The following is a 16,710-nucleotide window of genomic DNA, read 5'->3' as shown; positions in this document are numbered from 1 at the left end:
TTCCTTCTGACCCTCTTGTCGTAGGCCCTGGCCACCCGTTGTTTTTGGACCACCATATGGTCGAAGGCTGCTAACCTCACTTCGTCTAAATCTTCCAATTCCATGAGCATGGCCTGGGAATATTCTGCTGGGGTAAGGCCATTCTGGTAAGCCCACCTTGTTGACCTAACGGTGACCTCCATCGGTAGTATTGCGTCATGGCCATACACTAACATATAAGGAGTAACGTTAGTGGCCTCCCTCTTGGACGTCCTATAGGCCCATAAGGCCTCGGACAGAAGCTCATGCCATACTCTCGGTTTCTCCTCAACCATTTTTTCTACTATCCTAATCAAGGTTTTGTTGGTAAATTCCGCTTGGCCGTTTCCTTGAGCATAGTAGGGGGTGGAATGGGATAGGTTAATGTGGTATTGGCTACAAAAAGCCTGGACCTCCTTTCCGAAGAAAACCGATCCTCTATCGGCCACCAAGTGTTGGGGAATGCCGAATCGATGAATGACCCTCTCCTTTATGGCCTTGATGACATCCTGCTAGTTCACAGTCTTTAATGGGAAGGCCTCGGCCCATTTAGTAAAGTAATCCGTGGCCACTAAAATAAAAGTATGGTTTTTAGACGAAGGCGGGTGTATCATCCCTATTAGATCCATTGCCCATCCCCTAAAAGGCCATGGCTTAATCACGGCCTGGAAGTTGGCTGCTGGCACGTGTTGAACTTGACCATGGGCCTGGTAGGCCTGGCATCCTTTAGCATATCGGATGCAATCTTCAAGGATCCGTGGCCAATAATATCCATACCTCCTAATCAACCACCTCATTTTGACACCTGATTGGTGAGCACCACAAACACCCTCGTGTACCTCACCCATCACTCTCAAAGCTTCCACCCCGTCAAGGCATTTAAGGAGTAAATCGTCTTCTAGACTCTTTTTGTACAGGTCATCTCCTATCAAAAGATAGCTAATGGCCCTCCTCCTAGTCTTTTTTGTTACCTTGGTACACGAATTTTTGAGGAACGAAATGATGGGATCACGCCAACCACTCTGCTGTGGCCCATCTTCTCGTTGACTATCCTCGATCGTTGGCCCGAGAGGCTCTACTATAAATGCTGGCAGACCTAACCCTCTCCTTCGGACAGAGGGCAACAATTTCTTCTGGACCGTCACGGCCCTAGACAAGGTGCCCGGAGAAAGCTTCAGGCCTGTTGAGGCCTGAGCTAAACTATTAGCCTCCTCGTTCATTCTCCTTGGTACGTGCCTTACCGTCACATCGTCAAAATCGTGTACAAGTTGCATTGCGGCCATATAGTACGGTGCCAAATCTTCGCTATAACATTTGAACGTGCCTGCTATATGGTTTATTACAATGCTTGAATCTCCTATTACTTCAATGGTTCCGGCCCCTAATTCTCTCAAAATTTCAAGGCCTATCACCACTGCCTCGTACTCGGCCTGATTATTCGTGCACTGAAAATCGAATTGGAAGGAACATTCAGTTTTCAAGCCTTCAGGAGAAATTATTATAATCCCACAGCCTGACACCTCTTGTGTTTTGGATCCATCAAAAAGTAACTTCCAAGGTTTTACAGATACCTCCATCGCGTCCAAGCCTGGGCTGACTTCATTATTGACCTCCAAACATGGGTGATCAACCAGGAAATCTGCCAAGGCCTGGCCTTTCACCGCTTTTTGAGGAACGTAACAAAAACTAAATTCCATTAAGGCCAAGGACCACTTACCAATTCGGCCTCTTAAGATGGGCCGAGTTAACAAGTATTTGATTAAGTCCGTTTTACTCATGATGTAAACAGAAACGGGCAACATGTAGTGCCTCAATTTTATTGCTGAAAAGTACAAGGCAAGACATAATTTTTCGATAAGAGAATATCGTTTTTCACAGGGAGTCAACAATCTACTCAAATAATAAACCGCTTTCTCCATGCCTTGTTCATTGTCTTGGGCCAGCAAACTTCCAACCGAATCCTCAGCCGCAGAAATATATAATTTCAATGGCCTATCCTTAATTGGAGGCATCAAAACCGGGGTCCGCGCTAGATACCCTTTAATTGCTTCGAAGGCCTCCTGATGACAGGCCTCCCAAACGAAATCCTCTCGGTCCTTTATCTTCAGTAATGGAGAAAATGCCTTGACCCTCCCTGCTAAGTTTGAAATAAACCTCCTCAAGTAGTTTAGGGATCCGAGGAGCTGCTGCAACTCTTTCTTTGTTGACGGAGGTTTTGCTTCCATCAAAGCCTTCGACTTGTTCTTGTCGACCTCAATTCCTCGCTGATGAACCAAAAATCCGAGAAAGTTTCCCGCGGATACCCCAAAGGCACATTTCAAAGGGTTCATCTTTAAATCGAACTCTTTCATTCTTTGAAAAGCCTTTCGGAGATGTCCCAAATGCTCCTCGTAGGATTGAGATTTTACCACCACGTCATCAATGTAGACTTCCATGAAACGGCCTATAAAGTCATGGAAAATGGCGTTCATGGCCCGTTGATACGTGGCTCCCGCATTTTTCAGGCCGAATGCCATCACAACCCATTCAAATGTCCCTAAAGCCCCCGGACACCTAAATGCTGTTTTGGCGGTATCGGCCTCGTTGATGAAGATCTGGTTGTAACCCGAATGCCCATCCATAAAAGACAAAAACTTATGCTTTGCCGCTCCATCAACCATCAAGTCGGCCAATGGCATCGGGTATTCATCTTTTGGTGAAGCAAGGTTCAAATTTCTAAAATCTATGCAAACTCGAATCTTGCCATTCTTTTTTACCACTGGGACAATATTAGAAAGCCAAGTCACGTACCTTGCCGTTCGAATGAAGCCAGCCTTAAGAAGCCTCTCGATCTCCTCCTTGACCTTAAGCTCCACTTCACTTGACATCCTCCTTGGAGGTTGCTTGAACGGCATGAATCCCGGTTGTATTGGCAGCTTGTGCTCGACCAAATCCCTTGGGAGGCCTGGCATCTCATCATAATCCCATGCAAAGCAAACTTTGAATTCCGTCACGAGTCGAATGAGTTTTTCTTTTACCTCATCGGGCCAGAGCTGGTTGATGTACACAGGCCTGGGGTTCTCGGAATCTCCCAAGTTGATTTCTTGCAAAGGATCCTGAACGTCGGCCTTCAAATCGTCCATCTTAGCTGGGGCTGCGTCTAAGTCCTCCATTTGTATCACGTCAGGGCCTTTTGCAAGGCCTTCGTCTTCATAGATGAATTCCGCTGCTCCTATCGGCGAGGGACCTTCTTCTTCACACGACCTATACATTCTTTCCTCCATTAAGTAAGAACTGAATCGTGCAATCATGGCCTGAAGGGCCATGTCCTCCTCTTGGTCAATCGGTCGTACTGACATTGGAAATGGCTTGAGTCGTGGGAGCAATCGGCCTGTGATTATCCGGGCCGACTAGCTCTTGGAACAGCTTTCTTAACTCATCTATGGAGGCTTGTGGGGAGATGGAAACTGTTTTGTGGCGGCCATACTTGTCCAGGCCTGCTATCTTCATTGGGCCAATGTCTGGGTCATACAACATTGCTTCCGCATGGTTTGTGGAAGCAAGAAAAGGCCTACGATCTGCCCATACTACCTCGACGTCATCTTGGTTCCAAAACACTATGCATTGATGTAAGGTCGAAGGGATTGCCATGCAGGCGTAGATCCAGTCTCTCCCCAACAGGACGTTGTACGATGCCCGAGAATCGACCACAAAGAAAGGAGTGGTGAGCGTCTTGGACCCAACCGTCAACTTCATGATCAAGATACCTTGGCAAGTGGTGACGCCTCCGGTGAAGTCAGTCAAGCTTGCACTGGAAGCGATGAGGTCTTGATCGGTCTTTCCTAACTTGTACATCATGGACTTGGGGATTAAGTTGGCAGCCGAACCATTATCTACAAGCAAACGATTAACCGGCATCCCATCCAAACATCCTGAGATGTACAAGGGTTTAATGTGGTTGGCCGCCTTTGAAGTTGGTTTTTCAAAAATAGCACAAGCGGCCTTTTCGGCCTGCTCCCTCTCAGCCTTCTCTTTCAATATAATCACCGATGAGACAGCTTCCACAGGTCTGGAAGTCTGCCCCAAGATCTGTGCCGTCTCCCCCAATTCCTCTATGTCACCTTCCATGACAGAAATTTGGTGCTCCTTGACCATCGCCTCTTCTGGCAGAATGAAAACCATGTTGCAAGGCTTCGAAAGGCCTTGAGAGGGCCTAAATTCTTTGGCTAATGGGTTCAAGGCTCGCTTGCCCCCTGAGGCCGATCGATCACCCAGCTTCGGAATAGGAGTATTGGCTACCAGTGCAGCCCTTTGAAGGATTCTTACTTGGCGTGGAGGCTCAGTAGGATCCTCCTTTACCATTCTTTCCTTAGGCTTGCGTTCTCTCCTAGGCCTAGTCGTCTCGTCCTCCTCGGAACAAGAAAGACTCCTTTGAAACAGGACCTTCTCCTTCCCCTTTTTACTGCTCTCGAGGCCTTCATCTCCGCTAAAGTTCATTTCCATGTTTCCTTGCTTCAAAGCTTCCAGGTCTTCTAAAGGACCTTCCTCAGGCCTACCCTCCAAATCCATTCCTTCTTCTGCCCTCCGGGCGGCCTGCCTAAACCTTTGGTAACGCCGCTTCTGCGACCTAGACAAAGGTGGCCTTTCTGCAGGAAACTTAGGATGTTCAACTTTGGACCACTCGTTTAGAGGAGTGTTTTTGGGTTTCACGGTCCTAGGCCTCCTCTCTGCCGAAGAAAAGGCCTCAAATTCATAGTCGCGCCTCGCCTCACTTCCGTGGCCAGATCGAAGACGTGAGAAAACGGATGAACGCTTGTGCGTTTCTGGTCTGTGATCAGGCCTAATCTCTGGAGGTCTGACCACCATGCTCTCCAGCTGCGGTCTGGATGGCTCGACTGTCTGCCCGCACTCGTTACAAATCAGCGAGCACTTTGGTGAGAAGAACTTCTTGATTTCTGACGCCGGCCTACTCCACCGGGATGGCCGCTGTTCAGTCTGCTTCACTCGACGAGGCCTTTTGGCATCCTCCTCAGAAGACTGGTCTTCGTAAGTAGGCCTCCGTGCTTGCCTAGATGGTTCTCCTAGGCTGACCTTGGGCCTTGGAGAATTATTCGGCATTCCCCTCATGTTGAAGGACACCATGTTGGTGCTCAGGCCTGACGGGAATGGATTTGCATCCACACCCATGGCCTTTTTATCTTTCGACTCAAACTTGAACTCTCCACGTTCGATCTTATCCTGAATATCATTTCGGAAGACCATACAGTTGTTGGTGGTGTGGCTCCACGAATTATGATATTTGCAATATTCTCTGCCTTTCAAATCCTCGGTTGGGGGAAGCTTATGGCCTGGATGAAGCTTCACAAGCTTGTCGGCCATGAGCTGATCGAAGATTGCCTCGGCCTTGGTAATGTCGAATGTGTAGACCCGGTTCGACTTGCCTGAAGGTGACGCAAAGTCTGCCTTTTCCAACCTGCCAGCTTTCAAGAAATAAGGCTTCTTGTTAATCAACTCCGCGACAGCCACCTCTGCTTCGTACCCAGGTTCCACCGCGGCCACCTCATAATTGGGGTCTCTATAATAGGTTCCCTTTGAGGCGGCCATGCGGTCTTGTTCCTGCCTCAAGATCCGCTCATATCTTGCTGCTTTGGCTGATAACTCAAAAAGATCCCTGAACTCCACCTCGTAGAACTTATTTTTCAATTCAAAGTTTAGGCCATTTAACGCCAAGCTTACGTACTCCTTCTCGGGCAGCGAGACCTTGCACTTAAATCGAGCCTTCTTGAATCTGGCCAAATAAGTCTCCACTCCTTCGTCTGGGAGCTGGCACAAGCTTGAAAGGTCAGCCATTGTGACCTCTGGCTCCACCCTATAAAACTGTTGGTGGAATGCATCCTCCATTTGTCGCCAGGTCTGGATGGAGTTGGGAGACAGATTGATGTACCACGTAAAGGCGGTGGCGGTCAAGGAGTTGGGAAACAACCTCAACTTCCACTCGTCCTTAGTCCCTGCCTCCCCACATTGGACTTGGAATCGGGCTACGTGTTCCACCGTTGATTCCTTTGTGTCTTCCCCAGAAAAAGTATGGAACTCTGGTACCCGAAAGCCTTTCGGGAATAATAGTTGGTCAACCTCGTCTGAGTGAGGCTTAGTATAAATAGGCCTCCCCATAGGCCTAAATTCTGGCCCTAACTGCTCCTGGAGCAGCGCTATGATCTGGTCTCTACCGGGTACCTGTTCGAGGGGGGGAGGCCTTGCATACTCCTGGGGCGGCGGCCTGACTTGTACAGTGTTAGCTGGCTGTCGCTGGCCGTGCCATGCCCCCCGAGTATCTTGCTGTACGAATCCCATGTGGGGCGCCACGTGGGGAATATGGCCTCCTCCCATCGGATGAGGCCCGCCATTTTGGTTCCCAAAAGTAGGACGTGGAGTGGGGCTACCCCCCATCATGAAACGCCTATGCAGATTCTCGACAGGCCTTAACGGGTTTTGACCTGTCGGGTCTTGAGTTTGATGATGTGCTCTGCCGTGGGCCCATCCTCCACCTGAACTAGAAGCCTGGAATCCATGTGGTTGTGGCGAAGCATAACTCCCGTGGGGTGGACGTTCAGAAAAACCATTAAACACCACAAAGTGCGGCATCAAAGGTGTTTGAGGGGGAAGGTCAGGAAGGCCTTTTTCCTTCCTTTCTTCCTTCATCATAGCCACCAAGTCACCCACGGATGCGGACACCGCATTTACGTTGGTTGTTAGTGACCTCGTAGAAGCTGCAAGGTGCAGGTTTGAATCTCGGATCTCTGTCATTGCTGAACCAACATACTGAGAAATTTCTTGTGACATCTCGCGGTTGGTCTCCAGCATATAGTTTCGTACACTGCCCATAGACCCGTTCAGGTCTTGGACGCTGAGGAGAGGCTGTTCAAGGCCTCTGCCTAGCTCATCATGAGTTGGTTGTTGGAGGATTGGGTCCTCCGGAGGTTCAGAAGCTGAAACGCCTTTCTGGTTGTCTTTCTTCGCCATGGTCACCCTTTAACGATAAGAGGTCCCACTGGGCGTGCCAAATGTTTCTCCACAAAAAGTGTCAAAACCAAATTGGCTTGGAATGCGAGGGCGTGCCAGGACAAGTCTATCCGAATTGCTTTTAAGGCCTTTGTGCCTCAAAGTCTGACTTCTATCGAGTGATCGTGCTCGGCCTAAAGGGTAAGGCCTCGTGATGGTTCGTTGGTTGCCTTATCGGGCTAAGGACTTAAAGTATTTCTCCCTTGTTGTTAGAACAATGGAAAGAAAGACAATGCGGTAAAAAGGATCAAACGAACTCCATTAATCGATTTAATGAAGCTTGGGTACAAGAAATGTGATAAAACTTAAACTACTTTGAAGTGAATACATGAAATGCTTGAAAGAAATGGGAATATAGGTGCATAAGCTATGAGCTTTTGAGGTCGTAGACCTTTTCCAAGGCCTCCAAAACTGAGAATTATAGGGACTATAAGCCTTGAGCTGCTTCAAAATGCTCCAATGCATGGCTGCCAAGTGGCCTTCTAGCAAAGGCTTGGGTTTGAGCAGCTCCAAAATGCTCCAATGAGGGGGTTGCCTCCTGAACAAAACGTGCCCCATACTCCAAGAATATGGCAAAGGCCTGAGGAGTCCTCCTTCTCTGTGCAAATCTTCTGAAAAAGCAAAAAGAATTTCAGGCCCTGCAGTACCCAGACCATGTTGAGCTGCTTGGACACTCAAGCTATTGCTTGTATGGCTATCTTCCGGGCCCACCATAGCTGCAGGCCAAAAAATACCCCAGGCCCCCCTTTATTTCATTGGGCCTTCTACTCCTCGTGGGTCCCAAAAAACCCTTTGAACCTAATTATTTACGGAAGAAGGATCGAGAAAAAGATTAAGCAGGCCTGGGAGAGCTGCTTGTGAGCAGCTTGCTTAGGTCTGCAGGAGTCACTCACTAGAATCTCCAAGGGCTGCATGCATGCCACTTGTTGCTGGTCTCTGCATCATCCTGAAGAATGGGGTCCCACCACTACAGACCTTGAGCTGCTTGTGAGCAGCTTACCCAGTCTTGTCCAGCAAGAATATTCTAGGCCTTTGAGCTGCTTGTGAGCAGCTTCGAGGCCTTTGAGCAGCTTGTGAGCAGCTTCGAGGCCTTTGAGCTCCTTGTGAGTAGCTTCGAGGCCTTTGAGCTGCTTGTGAGCAGCTTGAGGCCTTCAAGCCGCTTGTTAGCAGCTTCGAGGCGTTAGAGCTCCTTGTGAGCAGCTTTCGAGGCCTTAGAGCTCCTTGTGAGCAGCTTCGAGGCCTTTGAGCTGCTTGTGAGCAGCTTGAGGCCTTCAAGCCGCTTGTTGAGGGCTTTTAACGATGTTTTCTTAAAGTAATGGGCCTATTTCCTGGTCAAGCCTGAACTTGTTTGGTAAGTCATGGGCTTTTTGCCCATTGTAAGCCTTCTGAGCCCAAGTCCGGCGAGCATGAACCAGGGTTTCTATCGATTCGGGCTTATTTCGTGGGCTTTGCTACTCTTAGGCACTTGGATTAGGCCTGGATGAAACATTCAAGCAAGTTAATTTAATCTTTGGACTTTTTAACTGATTTGGGCCATGATGGAAGGCCCATCATTTTTTAAAAGACAACCTTAATTCGTGAGTGGCCGGTCGTAAGGCCTTTCAAGGCTAGAACTGCGACCTTCAAGGCCACCTTTTAACCAGTAAATCCACTTCCTGATTTTTGGCCAAAAATGGGTGTAAACAGGAACAAAATTTCCTTTAATTTCCATTGAAACATACAAAACATTTCTATTTTCCTAAGTATATAACAATTGAACTCTAGTGCAGTAATGAAATTCCAATGTTTCCACGGGAAGACTAAAGGACATTGAGAAATGCTGCAAAACACAAGAAACATAGAGAAGCAGTACCTTATTTTGGTATGAGAACTGTAACGCCCCTGAATTTTGGTCAGTAAAAATTTCGTTAAATATTTGAATTTTATTTAATTTACTTATTTTCTTTTGAGTGGCTATATGTTTTCTTGTAAATTTCGTTGTAGTTAGATTTTGGTCTCGACTAGAAACCCTACGTGACCAATTTAGTTAGTTTCCAACCGACTACTTGGAGGAACCAAGCAACCGACTTACCTAGTTACTAGATGAACCTTTTTGGACCTTTTGAAACTTTTGAACCTTTTGCCTTTACCCATTGGTCCATAATGATTAGGGTAATTTTTGTCCATTGGATAATAGAAACCCATTTCTTTATATTAAAAGGATTTTTGAAAGATTGGAACAAAGTACTATAATCTTTTGGAAGTAGACTTTTATAATTACTTTAAAAGTACTTTTTGAATATTTTACTATAAAAAGTACCCTAGTAACTATTGTCCATTGGACAATGATTGTTAGGGTAATCTTTACCCATTGGACAAAAGCTTTTCCTTTATTATATTTGGCTAAGTACATATATATAAACACATGGGTAAATTTCAAAAGGACATGTAGTCTTTTAAAAAGACTTAAATTATGATTTAAAGTACTCTTACCTTATTATCCATTGGACGATAACCGTTAGGGGAATTATTATCCATTGGGTAATAGCCCAAATCTTTCTACCAAGTACAAGGTTGCATTTTAATAATCAATAATTGGATTCCCATGTACTTTTGTGCATTAAACTATTGGGGTATATCTAAACCCTAGATTTACTAGTACTTGTACTCTATTATGAACTAATGGGGAGAATCCTAGCCTTTTTATTTAATTGGGGTACTTGGTACTACACCTATATTTAATATAGGGTTTTTGTCACATGCTTTAAAAAGGACAACTTTAATTATTTTAAATAAAAGTTTCCTTTTAACCTTTGTCCATTGGACAATAAAAGTTAGGGGATTTATTGTCCATTGGGTAAAAGAGTTATTCTTTCACCAAGTACATGGGTTCATTAAAATAATATTTTTCTTAAACCCCATGTGATAAAGTACACATTATTTTATTATTAAAGTACTTAAGTAGCCTTAATAGCCTTTAAGGCCTAATATTCTCCTAAGTACTCATATATTATTTTATATTGGGGTTTTGTACCCAATTGGATTAATTTATTGGGGAGTTGATCTTCCTAGAGTACATTAGTACACTAGTTTATTTATTTTATGTGACATGTGCCTTATTGGATTTCTTTATTGGGTATTTGATTTTGTGAATCTTTGTACTTTGTACTTTCTTATTCTTTCTTGTTATATATATATATATATATATATATATGTGTGTGTGTGTGTGTGTGTGTGTGTGTGTGTGTGTGTGCTAGGGAGAAAGAGAGAGGGGGAGAGAGAGAGAGAGAGAGAGATGCCGAGAGAGAGAGAGGTGCCGAGAGAGAGAGAGAGAGAGGTGCCGAGAGAGAGGAGGGAGAGAGGAGAGAGAGAGAGGAGGAAAGTGAAAGGAAGATTAGTTGATCTTCCATTGTCCTTTCAAATCCATGGGTAAATCTTCTTCCTAACCAAACATAACTCCCCATTGTACAACTTTCAATTGTTTAACCAAGAACCTTGTACCATTGTCTCCAAATCTTCCAACAAATCTCCCATAATCCCATCCAAGGACAAGTCTTAGCCATGCAAGCCTACCTTTTAGCCTAACCTAGCCATGCAAACCTAGGGTTTAGCCTTTGATCTTCCATAAGTGCATGACAAGTGTCAAAGTGTAAGGTATGGTGAGAGAGAGGGGGGCCAGCCTTGAGAGAGGAGAGGGAGCCAAGATTTTTCCTATAAATAGGACCCCATTCCAAGCATTGAACTCACACCTCCCATTCTACAACTTCTCTCTCTAGAATTCCTTTGTTCTTTCTTGTTCTTTCTTTTGTTCTTCATGTTCTTGAGTAGTTCTTGAGTTCTTCAAGAAACTCAACCTAGGCCGCCACTAAACCGCCACTCGACCACCCTTTCGATCCATAAAGTAGAGTAGTGATAGTCAAGTAGAAGTTTCGAGAGAAACCTTTCTCTTTCGAAGCTACCGGAGACCACCGTAGGAAGTTACTCTGCCCGACCACCGACGTACTTTCTGATAGCCAACTAACCTTCCGTAGCCGACTACCGCCTAGAAGAACTGTAAGGAAATCCTTACTTACTTCCTATTTACTTACTCAATTATAAAGTAGGTTATCTTTACTTACGTACTTATCGTTTGATTAGAAGTGTTCGTATTTTGATCTTTAAAATAGTTATGAGTATGCGTATATGAGTTGCTTGTATTACTTGTGGTATGTGATAAAGCATAAGTGATTTCACTCCAAAGACGTCCGTACATGTGGCGTTGTGCTTTGAATAAAGCATAAGTGATACACTCCAAAGGCGTCCGTACATGTGGCGTTATGCTATAAGTAGTAATTGAGCGTGATGAGTAATATAGAATTGGATGATCTTGTTAGGATGATTCTTGCTTATTGTTGTCCTACCGCGTAGTCTTTGCATGTAACAAGACACGAGAATCGAGAAAGTAGAAATATGACACCTAGGGTGTGAGTAATGAAAGGAAATATTTTTCGAGGAGAAAATATTTTGAAACTACATAATGACCGGTTTTGAGTGGCATTATGTGAGTTGTGTGTGTGCGTGTATAAAAGAAACATTTGAAAAGGTTGAAATGTTTTGGAAACCGCGATGTGGCCGGACGTGGTAGCCCATCGTGTGGATTTTGAAAACCGCAACGTGGCCGGACTTGGTAGCCTGTTGTGTGTATGAAAACTCGTAATGTGGCCGGACTTGGTAGCCCATTGCGTGGATTGTGAAAACCACAATGTGGCCGGACGTGGTAGCCCATTGTGTGGTGTGTGTTTTGTGTGTGTTCCAATGGAAATCCGGGAAAAGCGGAACCATTGTGAGGTTGTGTGTGTTCCAATGGAGATCCGGGAAAAGCAGAACCATTGTGAGGTTGTGTGTGTTCCAATGGAGATCCGGAATAGCGGAACCATTGTGAGGTTGTGTGCGTTCCCATGGGAGTCCGGACCGGCGGAACCATGGTGAGGTATGGCTTGGTTATCCGCGGAGAGGAGCCAATGCAATTGTGTGCCAATGGGAACCCGGGACGGCGGAACCATTGTGAGGATACTCGGGAGTCCGGAACGGCGGAACCGAGGTTGGGTGAGTTAAATGAACTATTTTTGAAATGATTTGAAAACCGCAATGTGGCCGGACTTGCCCATTGTGTGGTGTGTGTTTTTGTGTGTGTTCCAATGGAAATCCGGAAAAAACGGAACCATTGTGAGGTTGTGTGTGTTCCAATGGAGATCCGGGAAAAGCAGAACCATTGTGAGGTTGTGTGTGTTCCAATGGAGATCCGGAATAGCGGAACCATTGTGAGGTTGTGTGCGTTCCCATGGGAATCCGGAGCAGCGGAACCATGGTGAGGTATAGCTTGGTTATCCGCGGTACGGAGCCAATGCAAATATTTTTGTGTGCCAATGGGAACCCGGGACGGCGGAACCATTGTGAGGATACTCGGGAGTCCGGAACGGCGGAACCGAGGTTGGGTGTGTAGCTTGGTTATCCGCAGTACGGAGCCAATGCAAATGATTTTGTAAATTGTGTGTGTTAAACAAATGGTTTTTGAAAGATTGTTTTGTAAATGAAAATGTTGACACGGTCTACGATGAGTCGCGTAGGAGATACACAGAAAATCTTGGACACCAACGATAGTTGATTAACGAATGTGGATGTGTCATTGATTAGCTGCGTATATATGTATCATGTGGAAATTGATGTTGTATTATAGTTTTGTTTATAAGTTATGGGTTAGCGGGTATGGGATTACTCTGCTGAGCTTTGTAGCTCACGGTGTTGCCTTTTTGGTGACCCTGACATATTATATGGGTGGCGACGCCGGTATAATGTGTCAGACTTTGTAGATAATCAGGGTAAGCAGTTCACCGTGGAGGCTTTTGGAGATGAGGAGCTGGCAAGAATAGAGGAGCTAAGGAGCTATAGTTAGGAACCTTAGAATCCCCCTGCATTTGTGTAAATATTGAACTCTTGTGAGAGTATTTGTTGTAATAAGAGCCAGACTCCATTTGATGTTATCAATAAAATGTCCTTTTAACGTACCCAAAATTCGGGGCGTTACAAGAACTATCAGGGCAAGTACAGGACAGTCTTCACTAAAATGTCTTTAATTTTTCAAAAATATATATATTAGGCCTAGTACAATAAGAATTATCGTCTGTATTATATAACATCATTCTCAGTATTATCTTAGTGAATTTGTGGGCTTTATTTTGTTGAAATCCTATGCACATACATAGAGAATCCTATGGACTTTTGATAACACTAATTTATTTGACAATAGGAAACAATTTTCATTAGTACTAAGTTAAAGTGATTCCTAAGTTTCTGTTGTTTTACTATTTTTGGGTAAGTACGTGGAGTTCCTCGCCCAATGCTCCGGTTCAAGTCTCCAGAGTCACTTGGTGGGGCTAAACATACTCTTTTGTGCCAGTAGCATGTGGTGGGAGTCATGGGACCTTAGCTTTGGCCCCACCATAGGTGTGGTGGGGTTCTCTGAAGATGGCTATATGGTGTTGAGTGCAATTCTCACTGATGGATACGTGGAGTAGCCTATCTGTAGGGCTGTAAACGAACCGAATCGAGCCAAACCCTGTTAAATTCGGCTCGGGTTCGTTAAGGTATGAGTTCGATTCGAGCCTGAACAACTTGGCTCGAGTTCGGCTCGTTAAAATTTTTCAAGGCTCGGGTTCGGCTCAGTTGGATTCGTTAAGATACTAGTTTGGCTCGGATTCGGCTCGGATTCGATTCGAACTTGAACATCTTGACTCATTAAACTCAAATGAATCGAGCCGAGCCAAACCTAAGCTCGAATTGAGCTCGTCAAGACTCAGATTTGATTCGGCTCAGCTCATTAAACTCAAGCGAACCCAAACTCTCTCATTGATCGTATAGAATTTGGGAGAAAAATAAGTATTAAATTATATATATAACCTTAAAATTTTTTACATTTACAAATAGACCCCTATTGAATTATTAATTAAATTTAAGTATAGGTTCGCGAACCTAACCGAGCCGAATACCATTAGGCTCAGGTTCGGCTCATTTACGGAACGTGCCTAGAATTGAAGTTCAGGTTCAGTTCGTTTAGTAGACGAATCGAACTCGAACGAGCTCTTACCGAACCGAGCCTCGAACAGTTCGCGAATAGCTCAGTTCATTTACAGCCCTACCTATCTGCTTATCCATATTTTGCACCATAAAAGAATAAATCGAGTCTTGCTACTAACACAGCAAGTCTGTGCACAGATTGCGTTGTGGGGCCCACTAAGAGTCCCATATAAATAATCCGATCCGTTAATTATGTTTAAAACATTTTTTTAAGGGTCTCCTCGAAAAATTAGCTTTATCCAATACCTATAAGTGCTTGATCTAATCATCTAACTTTTCATTCAGGTTTTTAGAGAATGAAAAATTAGACGATTAGATCAAGTATTTATAGGTATCGGATTGAGCTGATTTTATGCGAAGACCCTTGAAAAAATGTTTTAAACATAATAAAGGGCTCGGATCACTTGTGAGGGACCCGTAGTAGGCCCCACATAGCAATCTCTGCACGATCTGTGCATAGATTTGCTGTGTCCACAGTCTTTCTGGAATAAATCTAAGAGTTGAATATGACTAGTTAAACCATCATATCCTTCTACACTTTAAGATGAGTTCTAGTTTTTGTTTCTAAATATTTATGTATGTTCACATTCATGCCTATTTCGAAGGTTTTTGTTTCCATGCTGATTGGATTCAACTATTATCCAAATAGCAAAAGGACTTAGGAGAGGGTGTGGTGAATTTTCTAGGCACACACATATAAAGGTGGGTGGAGGGTGAAATTTTGGGACCATGTTTGGTGCGGGGATGTAAGTTAAGAGACGCTCATCCTGCTATGTTTCAGTGCGGATTATCTCAGGTTGGACTGGGAGATGGTGTGGTGGGATATTTTGCAGGTACTTGACTGGGAGTTGGAGGAAATTTTTTTGTTAAGAGGAGTTAGAGGAATTTTAGGGAAATTATATGAGACAAGGGACTTCGGGGTGGGCGAGGCTTGTTTGAGGTGGAATTTGAAGGCAAATGGGTCTTTTCGGGTAAAGTCGTTTTACCAAGTTTTGGCTGGAGAACCAAATACTTCCTTTTGTTGGAGAGCCATTTGGGGCACTCGCACTTCATGCAAGGTTTCTTTCTGCATTTGGTGTGGAACTACGGATAAGATTCTCACTATGAAGAATATTATGGCGTAGGATGGTTATTGTGAACCAGTGTTGCATGTGCTTGCAGGATGGTGAATTAGGGGCAGACTTTTCTATAAGATCCCCAGAGATCTTTATGGTTCTTGTTTGGTGGTGTGGCTTATTGAACAATGGTATGTGGCTGGAGTCGAGAGATGACGACGGATGTATGTCTGACATATCAGTGTTGTAGATATGGCACTTTCTTAGAAATGTCCATGCTACTTAGTTTTCACTATTGAGAGATGCATAATATTGGTTTATACCTCCTCTTGTTCATGCTGATGCATAGTTTTTTTTTATTTGTCGAATTGTCTCTGTACTTCTCTGTATTACCTATACTTTTGTTCTTTTGCCAATGTACGTACCTTTGGGTTCCCGCTATTTTAAGTTTAAAACCTTTTGTTGCAGAAGTGTCAGAAGAGGAAGGATTTAATGCGGCTTCGGCTTTTGTTGACATATTTGCAAAATGGTATAAAAGACGCATGGCAGAGGATTCCTTCCGTCACTGCTAAGTTTGTTGCAGAGGCTTCTGTCATATTATTGGATCCTTCACATGATCACTATTCAACAATAAGCAAGTTTTGGATGGGCTCTGCGAGGCTTAATATGAAGGTTTAGTTTCTAATCTGAAAACTTGGTTTCTTCTATTGTCCTCTATGTTGTCAGTCGATTCAGTCAGCCTCGCAAGGCTTCTATGCATATATTTCTGTCATTTGTAAATTTGTTGACACGGGTGATGTACAATTTACTATTTGAATAACTTTCTATTGATGTACTTTTTGCGTGAAGAATGATCAACTCTGAATCCTGACAATACATTTTGGCATTTGTTCCAGTCTATAACATTGTTTGCAAATTTTCTCTGGAGCAGCTCAGTTAATTTTAGAACAGACAGACTATGGATACTTTGTCTCCTATATGCAGGACTTGATTCAGATGATGATGCTCAAATATATATCAGGAACAACATCCTTGAGATTCTACTGGGTTTTAACGCTTCTCCTCTGTCAGATATTGAGTCAAAAGAACTGATTCTTCAGGTGATTCTAAGCTTTGTTGCCTCTGTAAAATCACTTTGGATTGGTTGCAGTTGGATTAGAATGTCTTATATATTGGCAATAAGCTTTCTGCCCCGCTTCTTGTGCTCCATCTGCATCTGCATCTGCATCTGCATCTGTGTACCTTAGTTTCAAAATTTTATTTTGCGCGCATTGCAGGTGGTAAAGAACTCTGTTAAAGTTCATAAATTGGCTCGTCATCTAGTTGAGCACTGTAGTATTATTTCATGGTTATCATCAATAGTTTCAGTCTTCTGTGGGAAGCAATATCAAGCTCAGACAAATTTACCATTCCCTCTGTCAAACAGAGCACTGGAGGTAATGAGCTATTCCGATTATGTCTTCCATTTCCTTGCCTTAAAAATTACAATTTTTTCTTTGCAATTTCT

The 16,710-nt window shown here is 44.1% G+C and overlaps 1 protein-coding gene across 5 annotated transcripts in view; it reads left to right on the top strand.

Annotated features, from left to right (window-relative positions):
• The window catches only part of LOC131302081 (DExH-box ATP-dependent RNA helicase DExH5, mitochondrial-like), a 116,121-nt gene that overhangs the window by 7,201 nt on the left and 92,210 nt on the right, over positions 1 to 16,710 (top strand). For 4 of the 5 annotated variants that reach the window (XR_009191595.1, XM_058328680.1, XM_058328678.1 and 1 more), the window contains exon 2: positions 16,481 to 16,639. Coding sequence is in view for 4 of the 5 variants with exons in the window: in XM_058328680.1 (XP_058184663.1) it covers positions 16,481 to 16,639 (159 nt within the window). In the remaining variant the exon portion in view is untranslated. Of the gene's footprint in view, positions 1 to 8,857; positions 8,918 to 15,671; positions 15,876 to 16,099; positions 16,304 to 16,480; positions 16,640 to 16,710 lie in introns of those variants that run through there. The other variant, XM_058328679.1, reaches the window with a different exon arrangement.

This window comes from Rhododendron vialii, chromosome 9a, assembly GCF_030253575.1.
Source record: "Rhododendron vialii isolate Sample 1 chromosome 9a, ASM3025357v1".
Taxonomy (NCBI): domain Eukaryota; kingdom Viridiplantae; phylum Streptophyta; class Magnoliopsida; order Ericales; family Ericaceae; genus Rhododendron; species Rhododendron vialii.
Note: the sequence above shows the minus strand (reverse complement) of the source record. Positions and strands in the feature narration are given on the sequence as shown.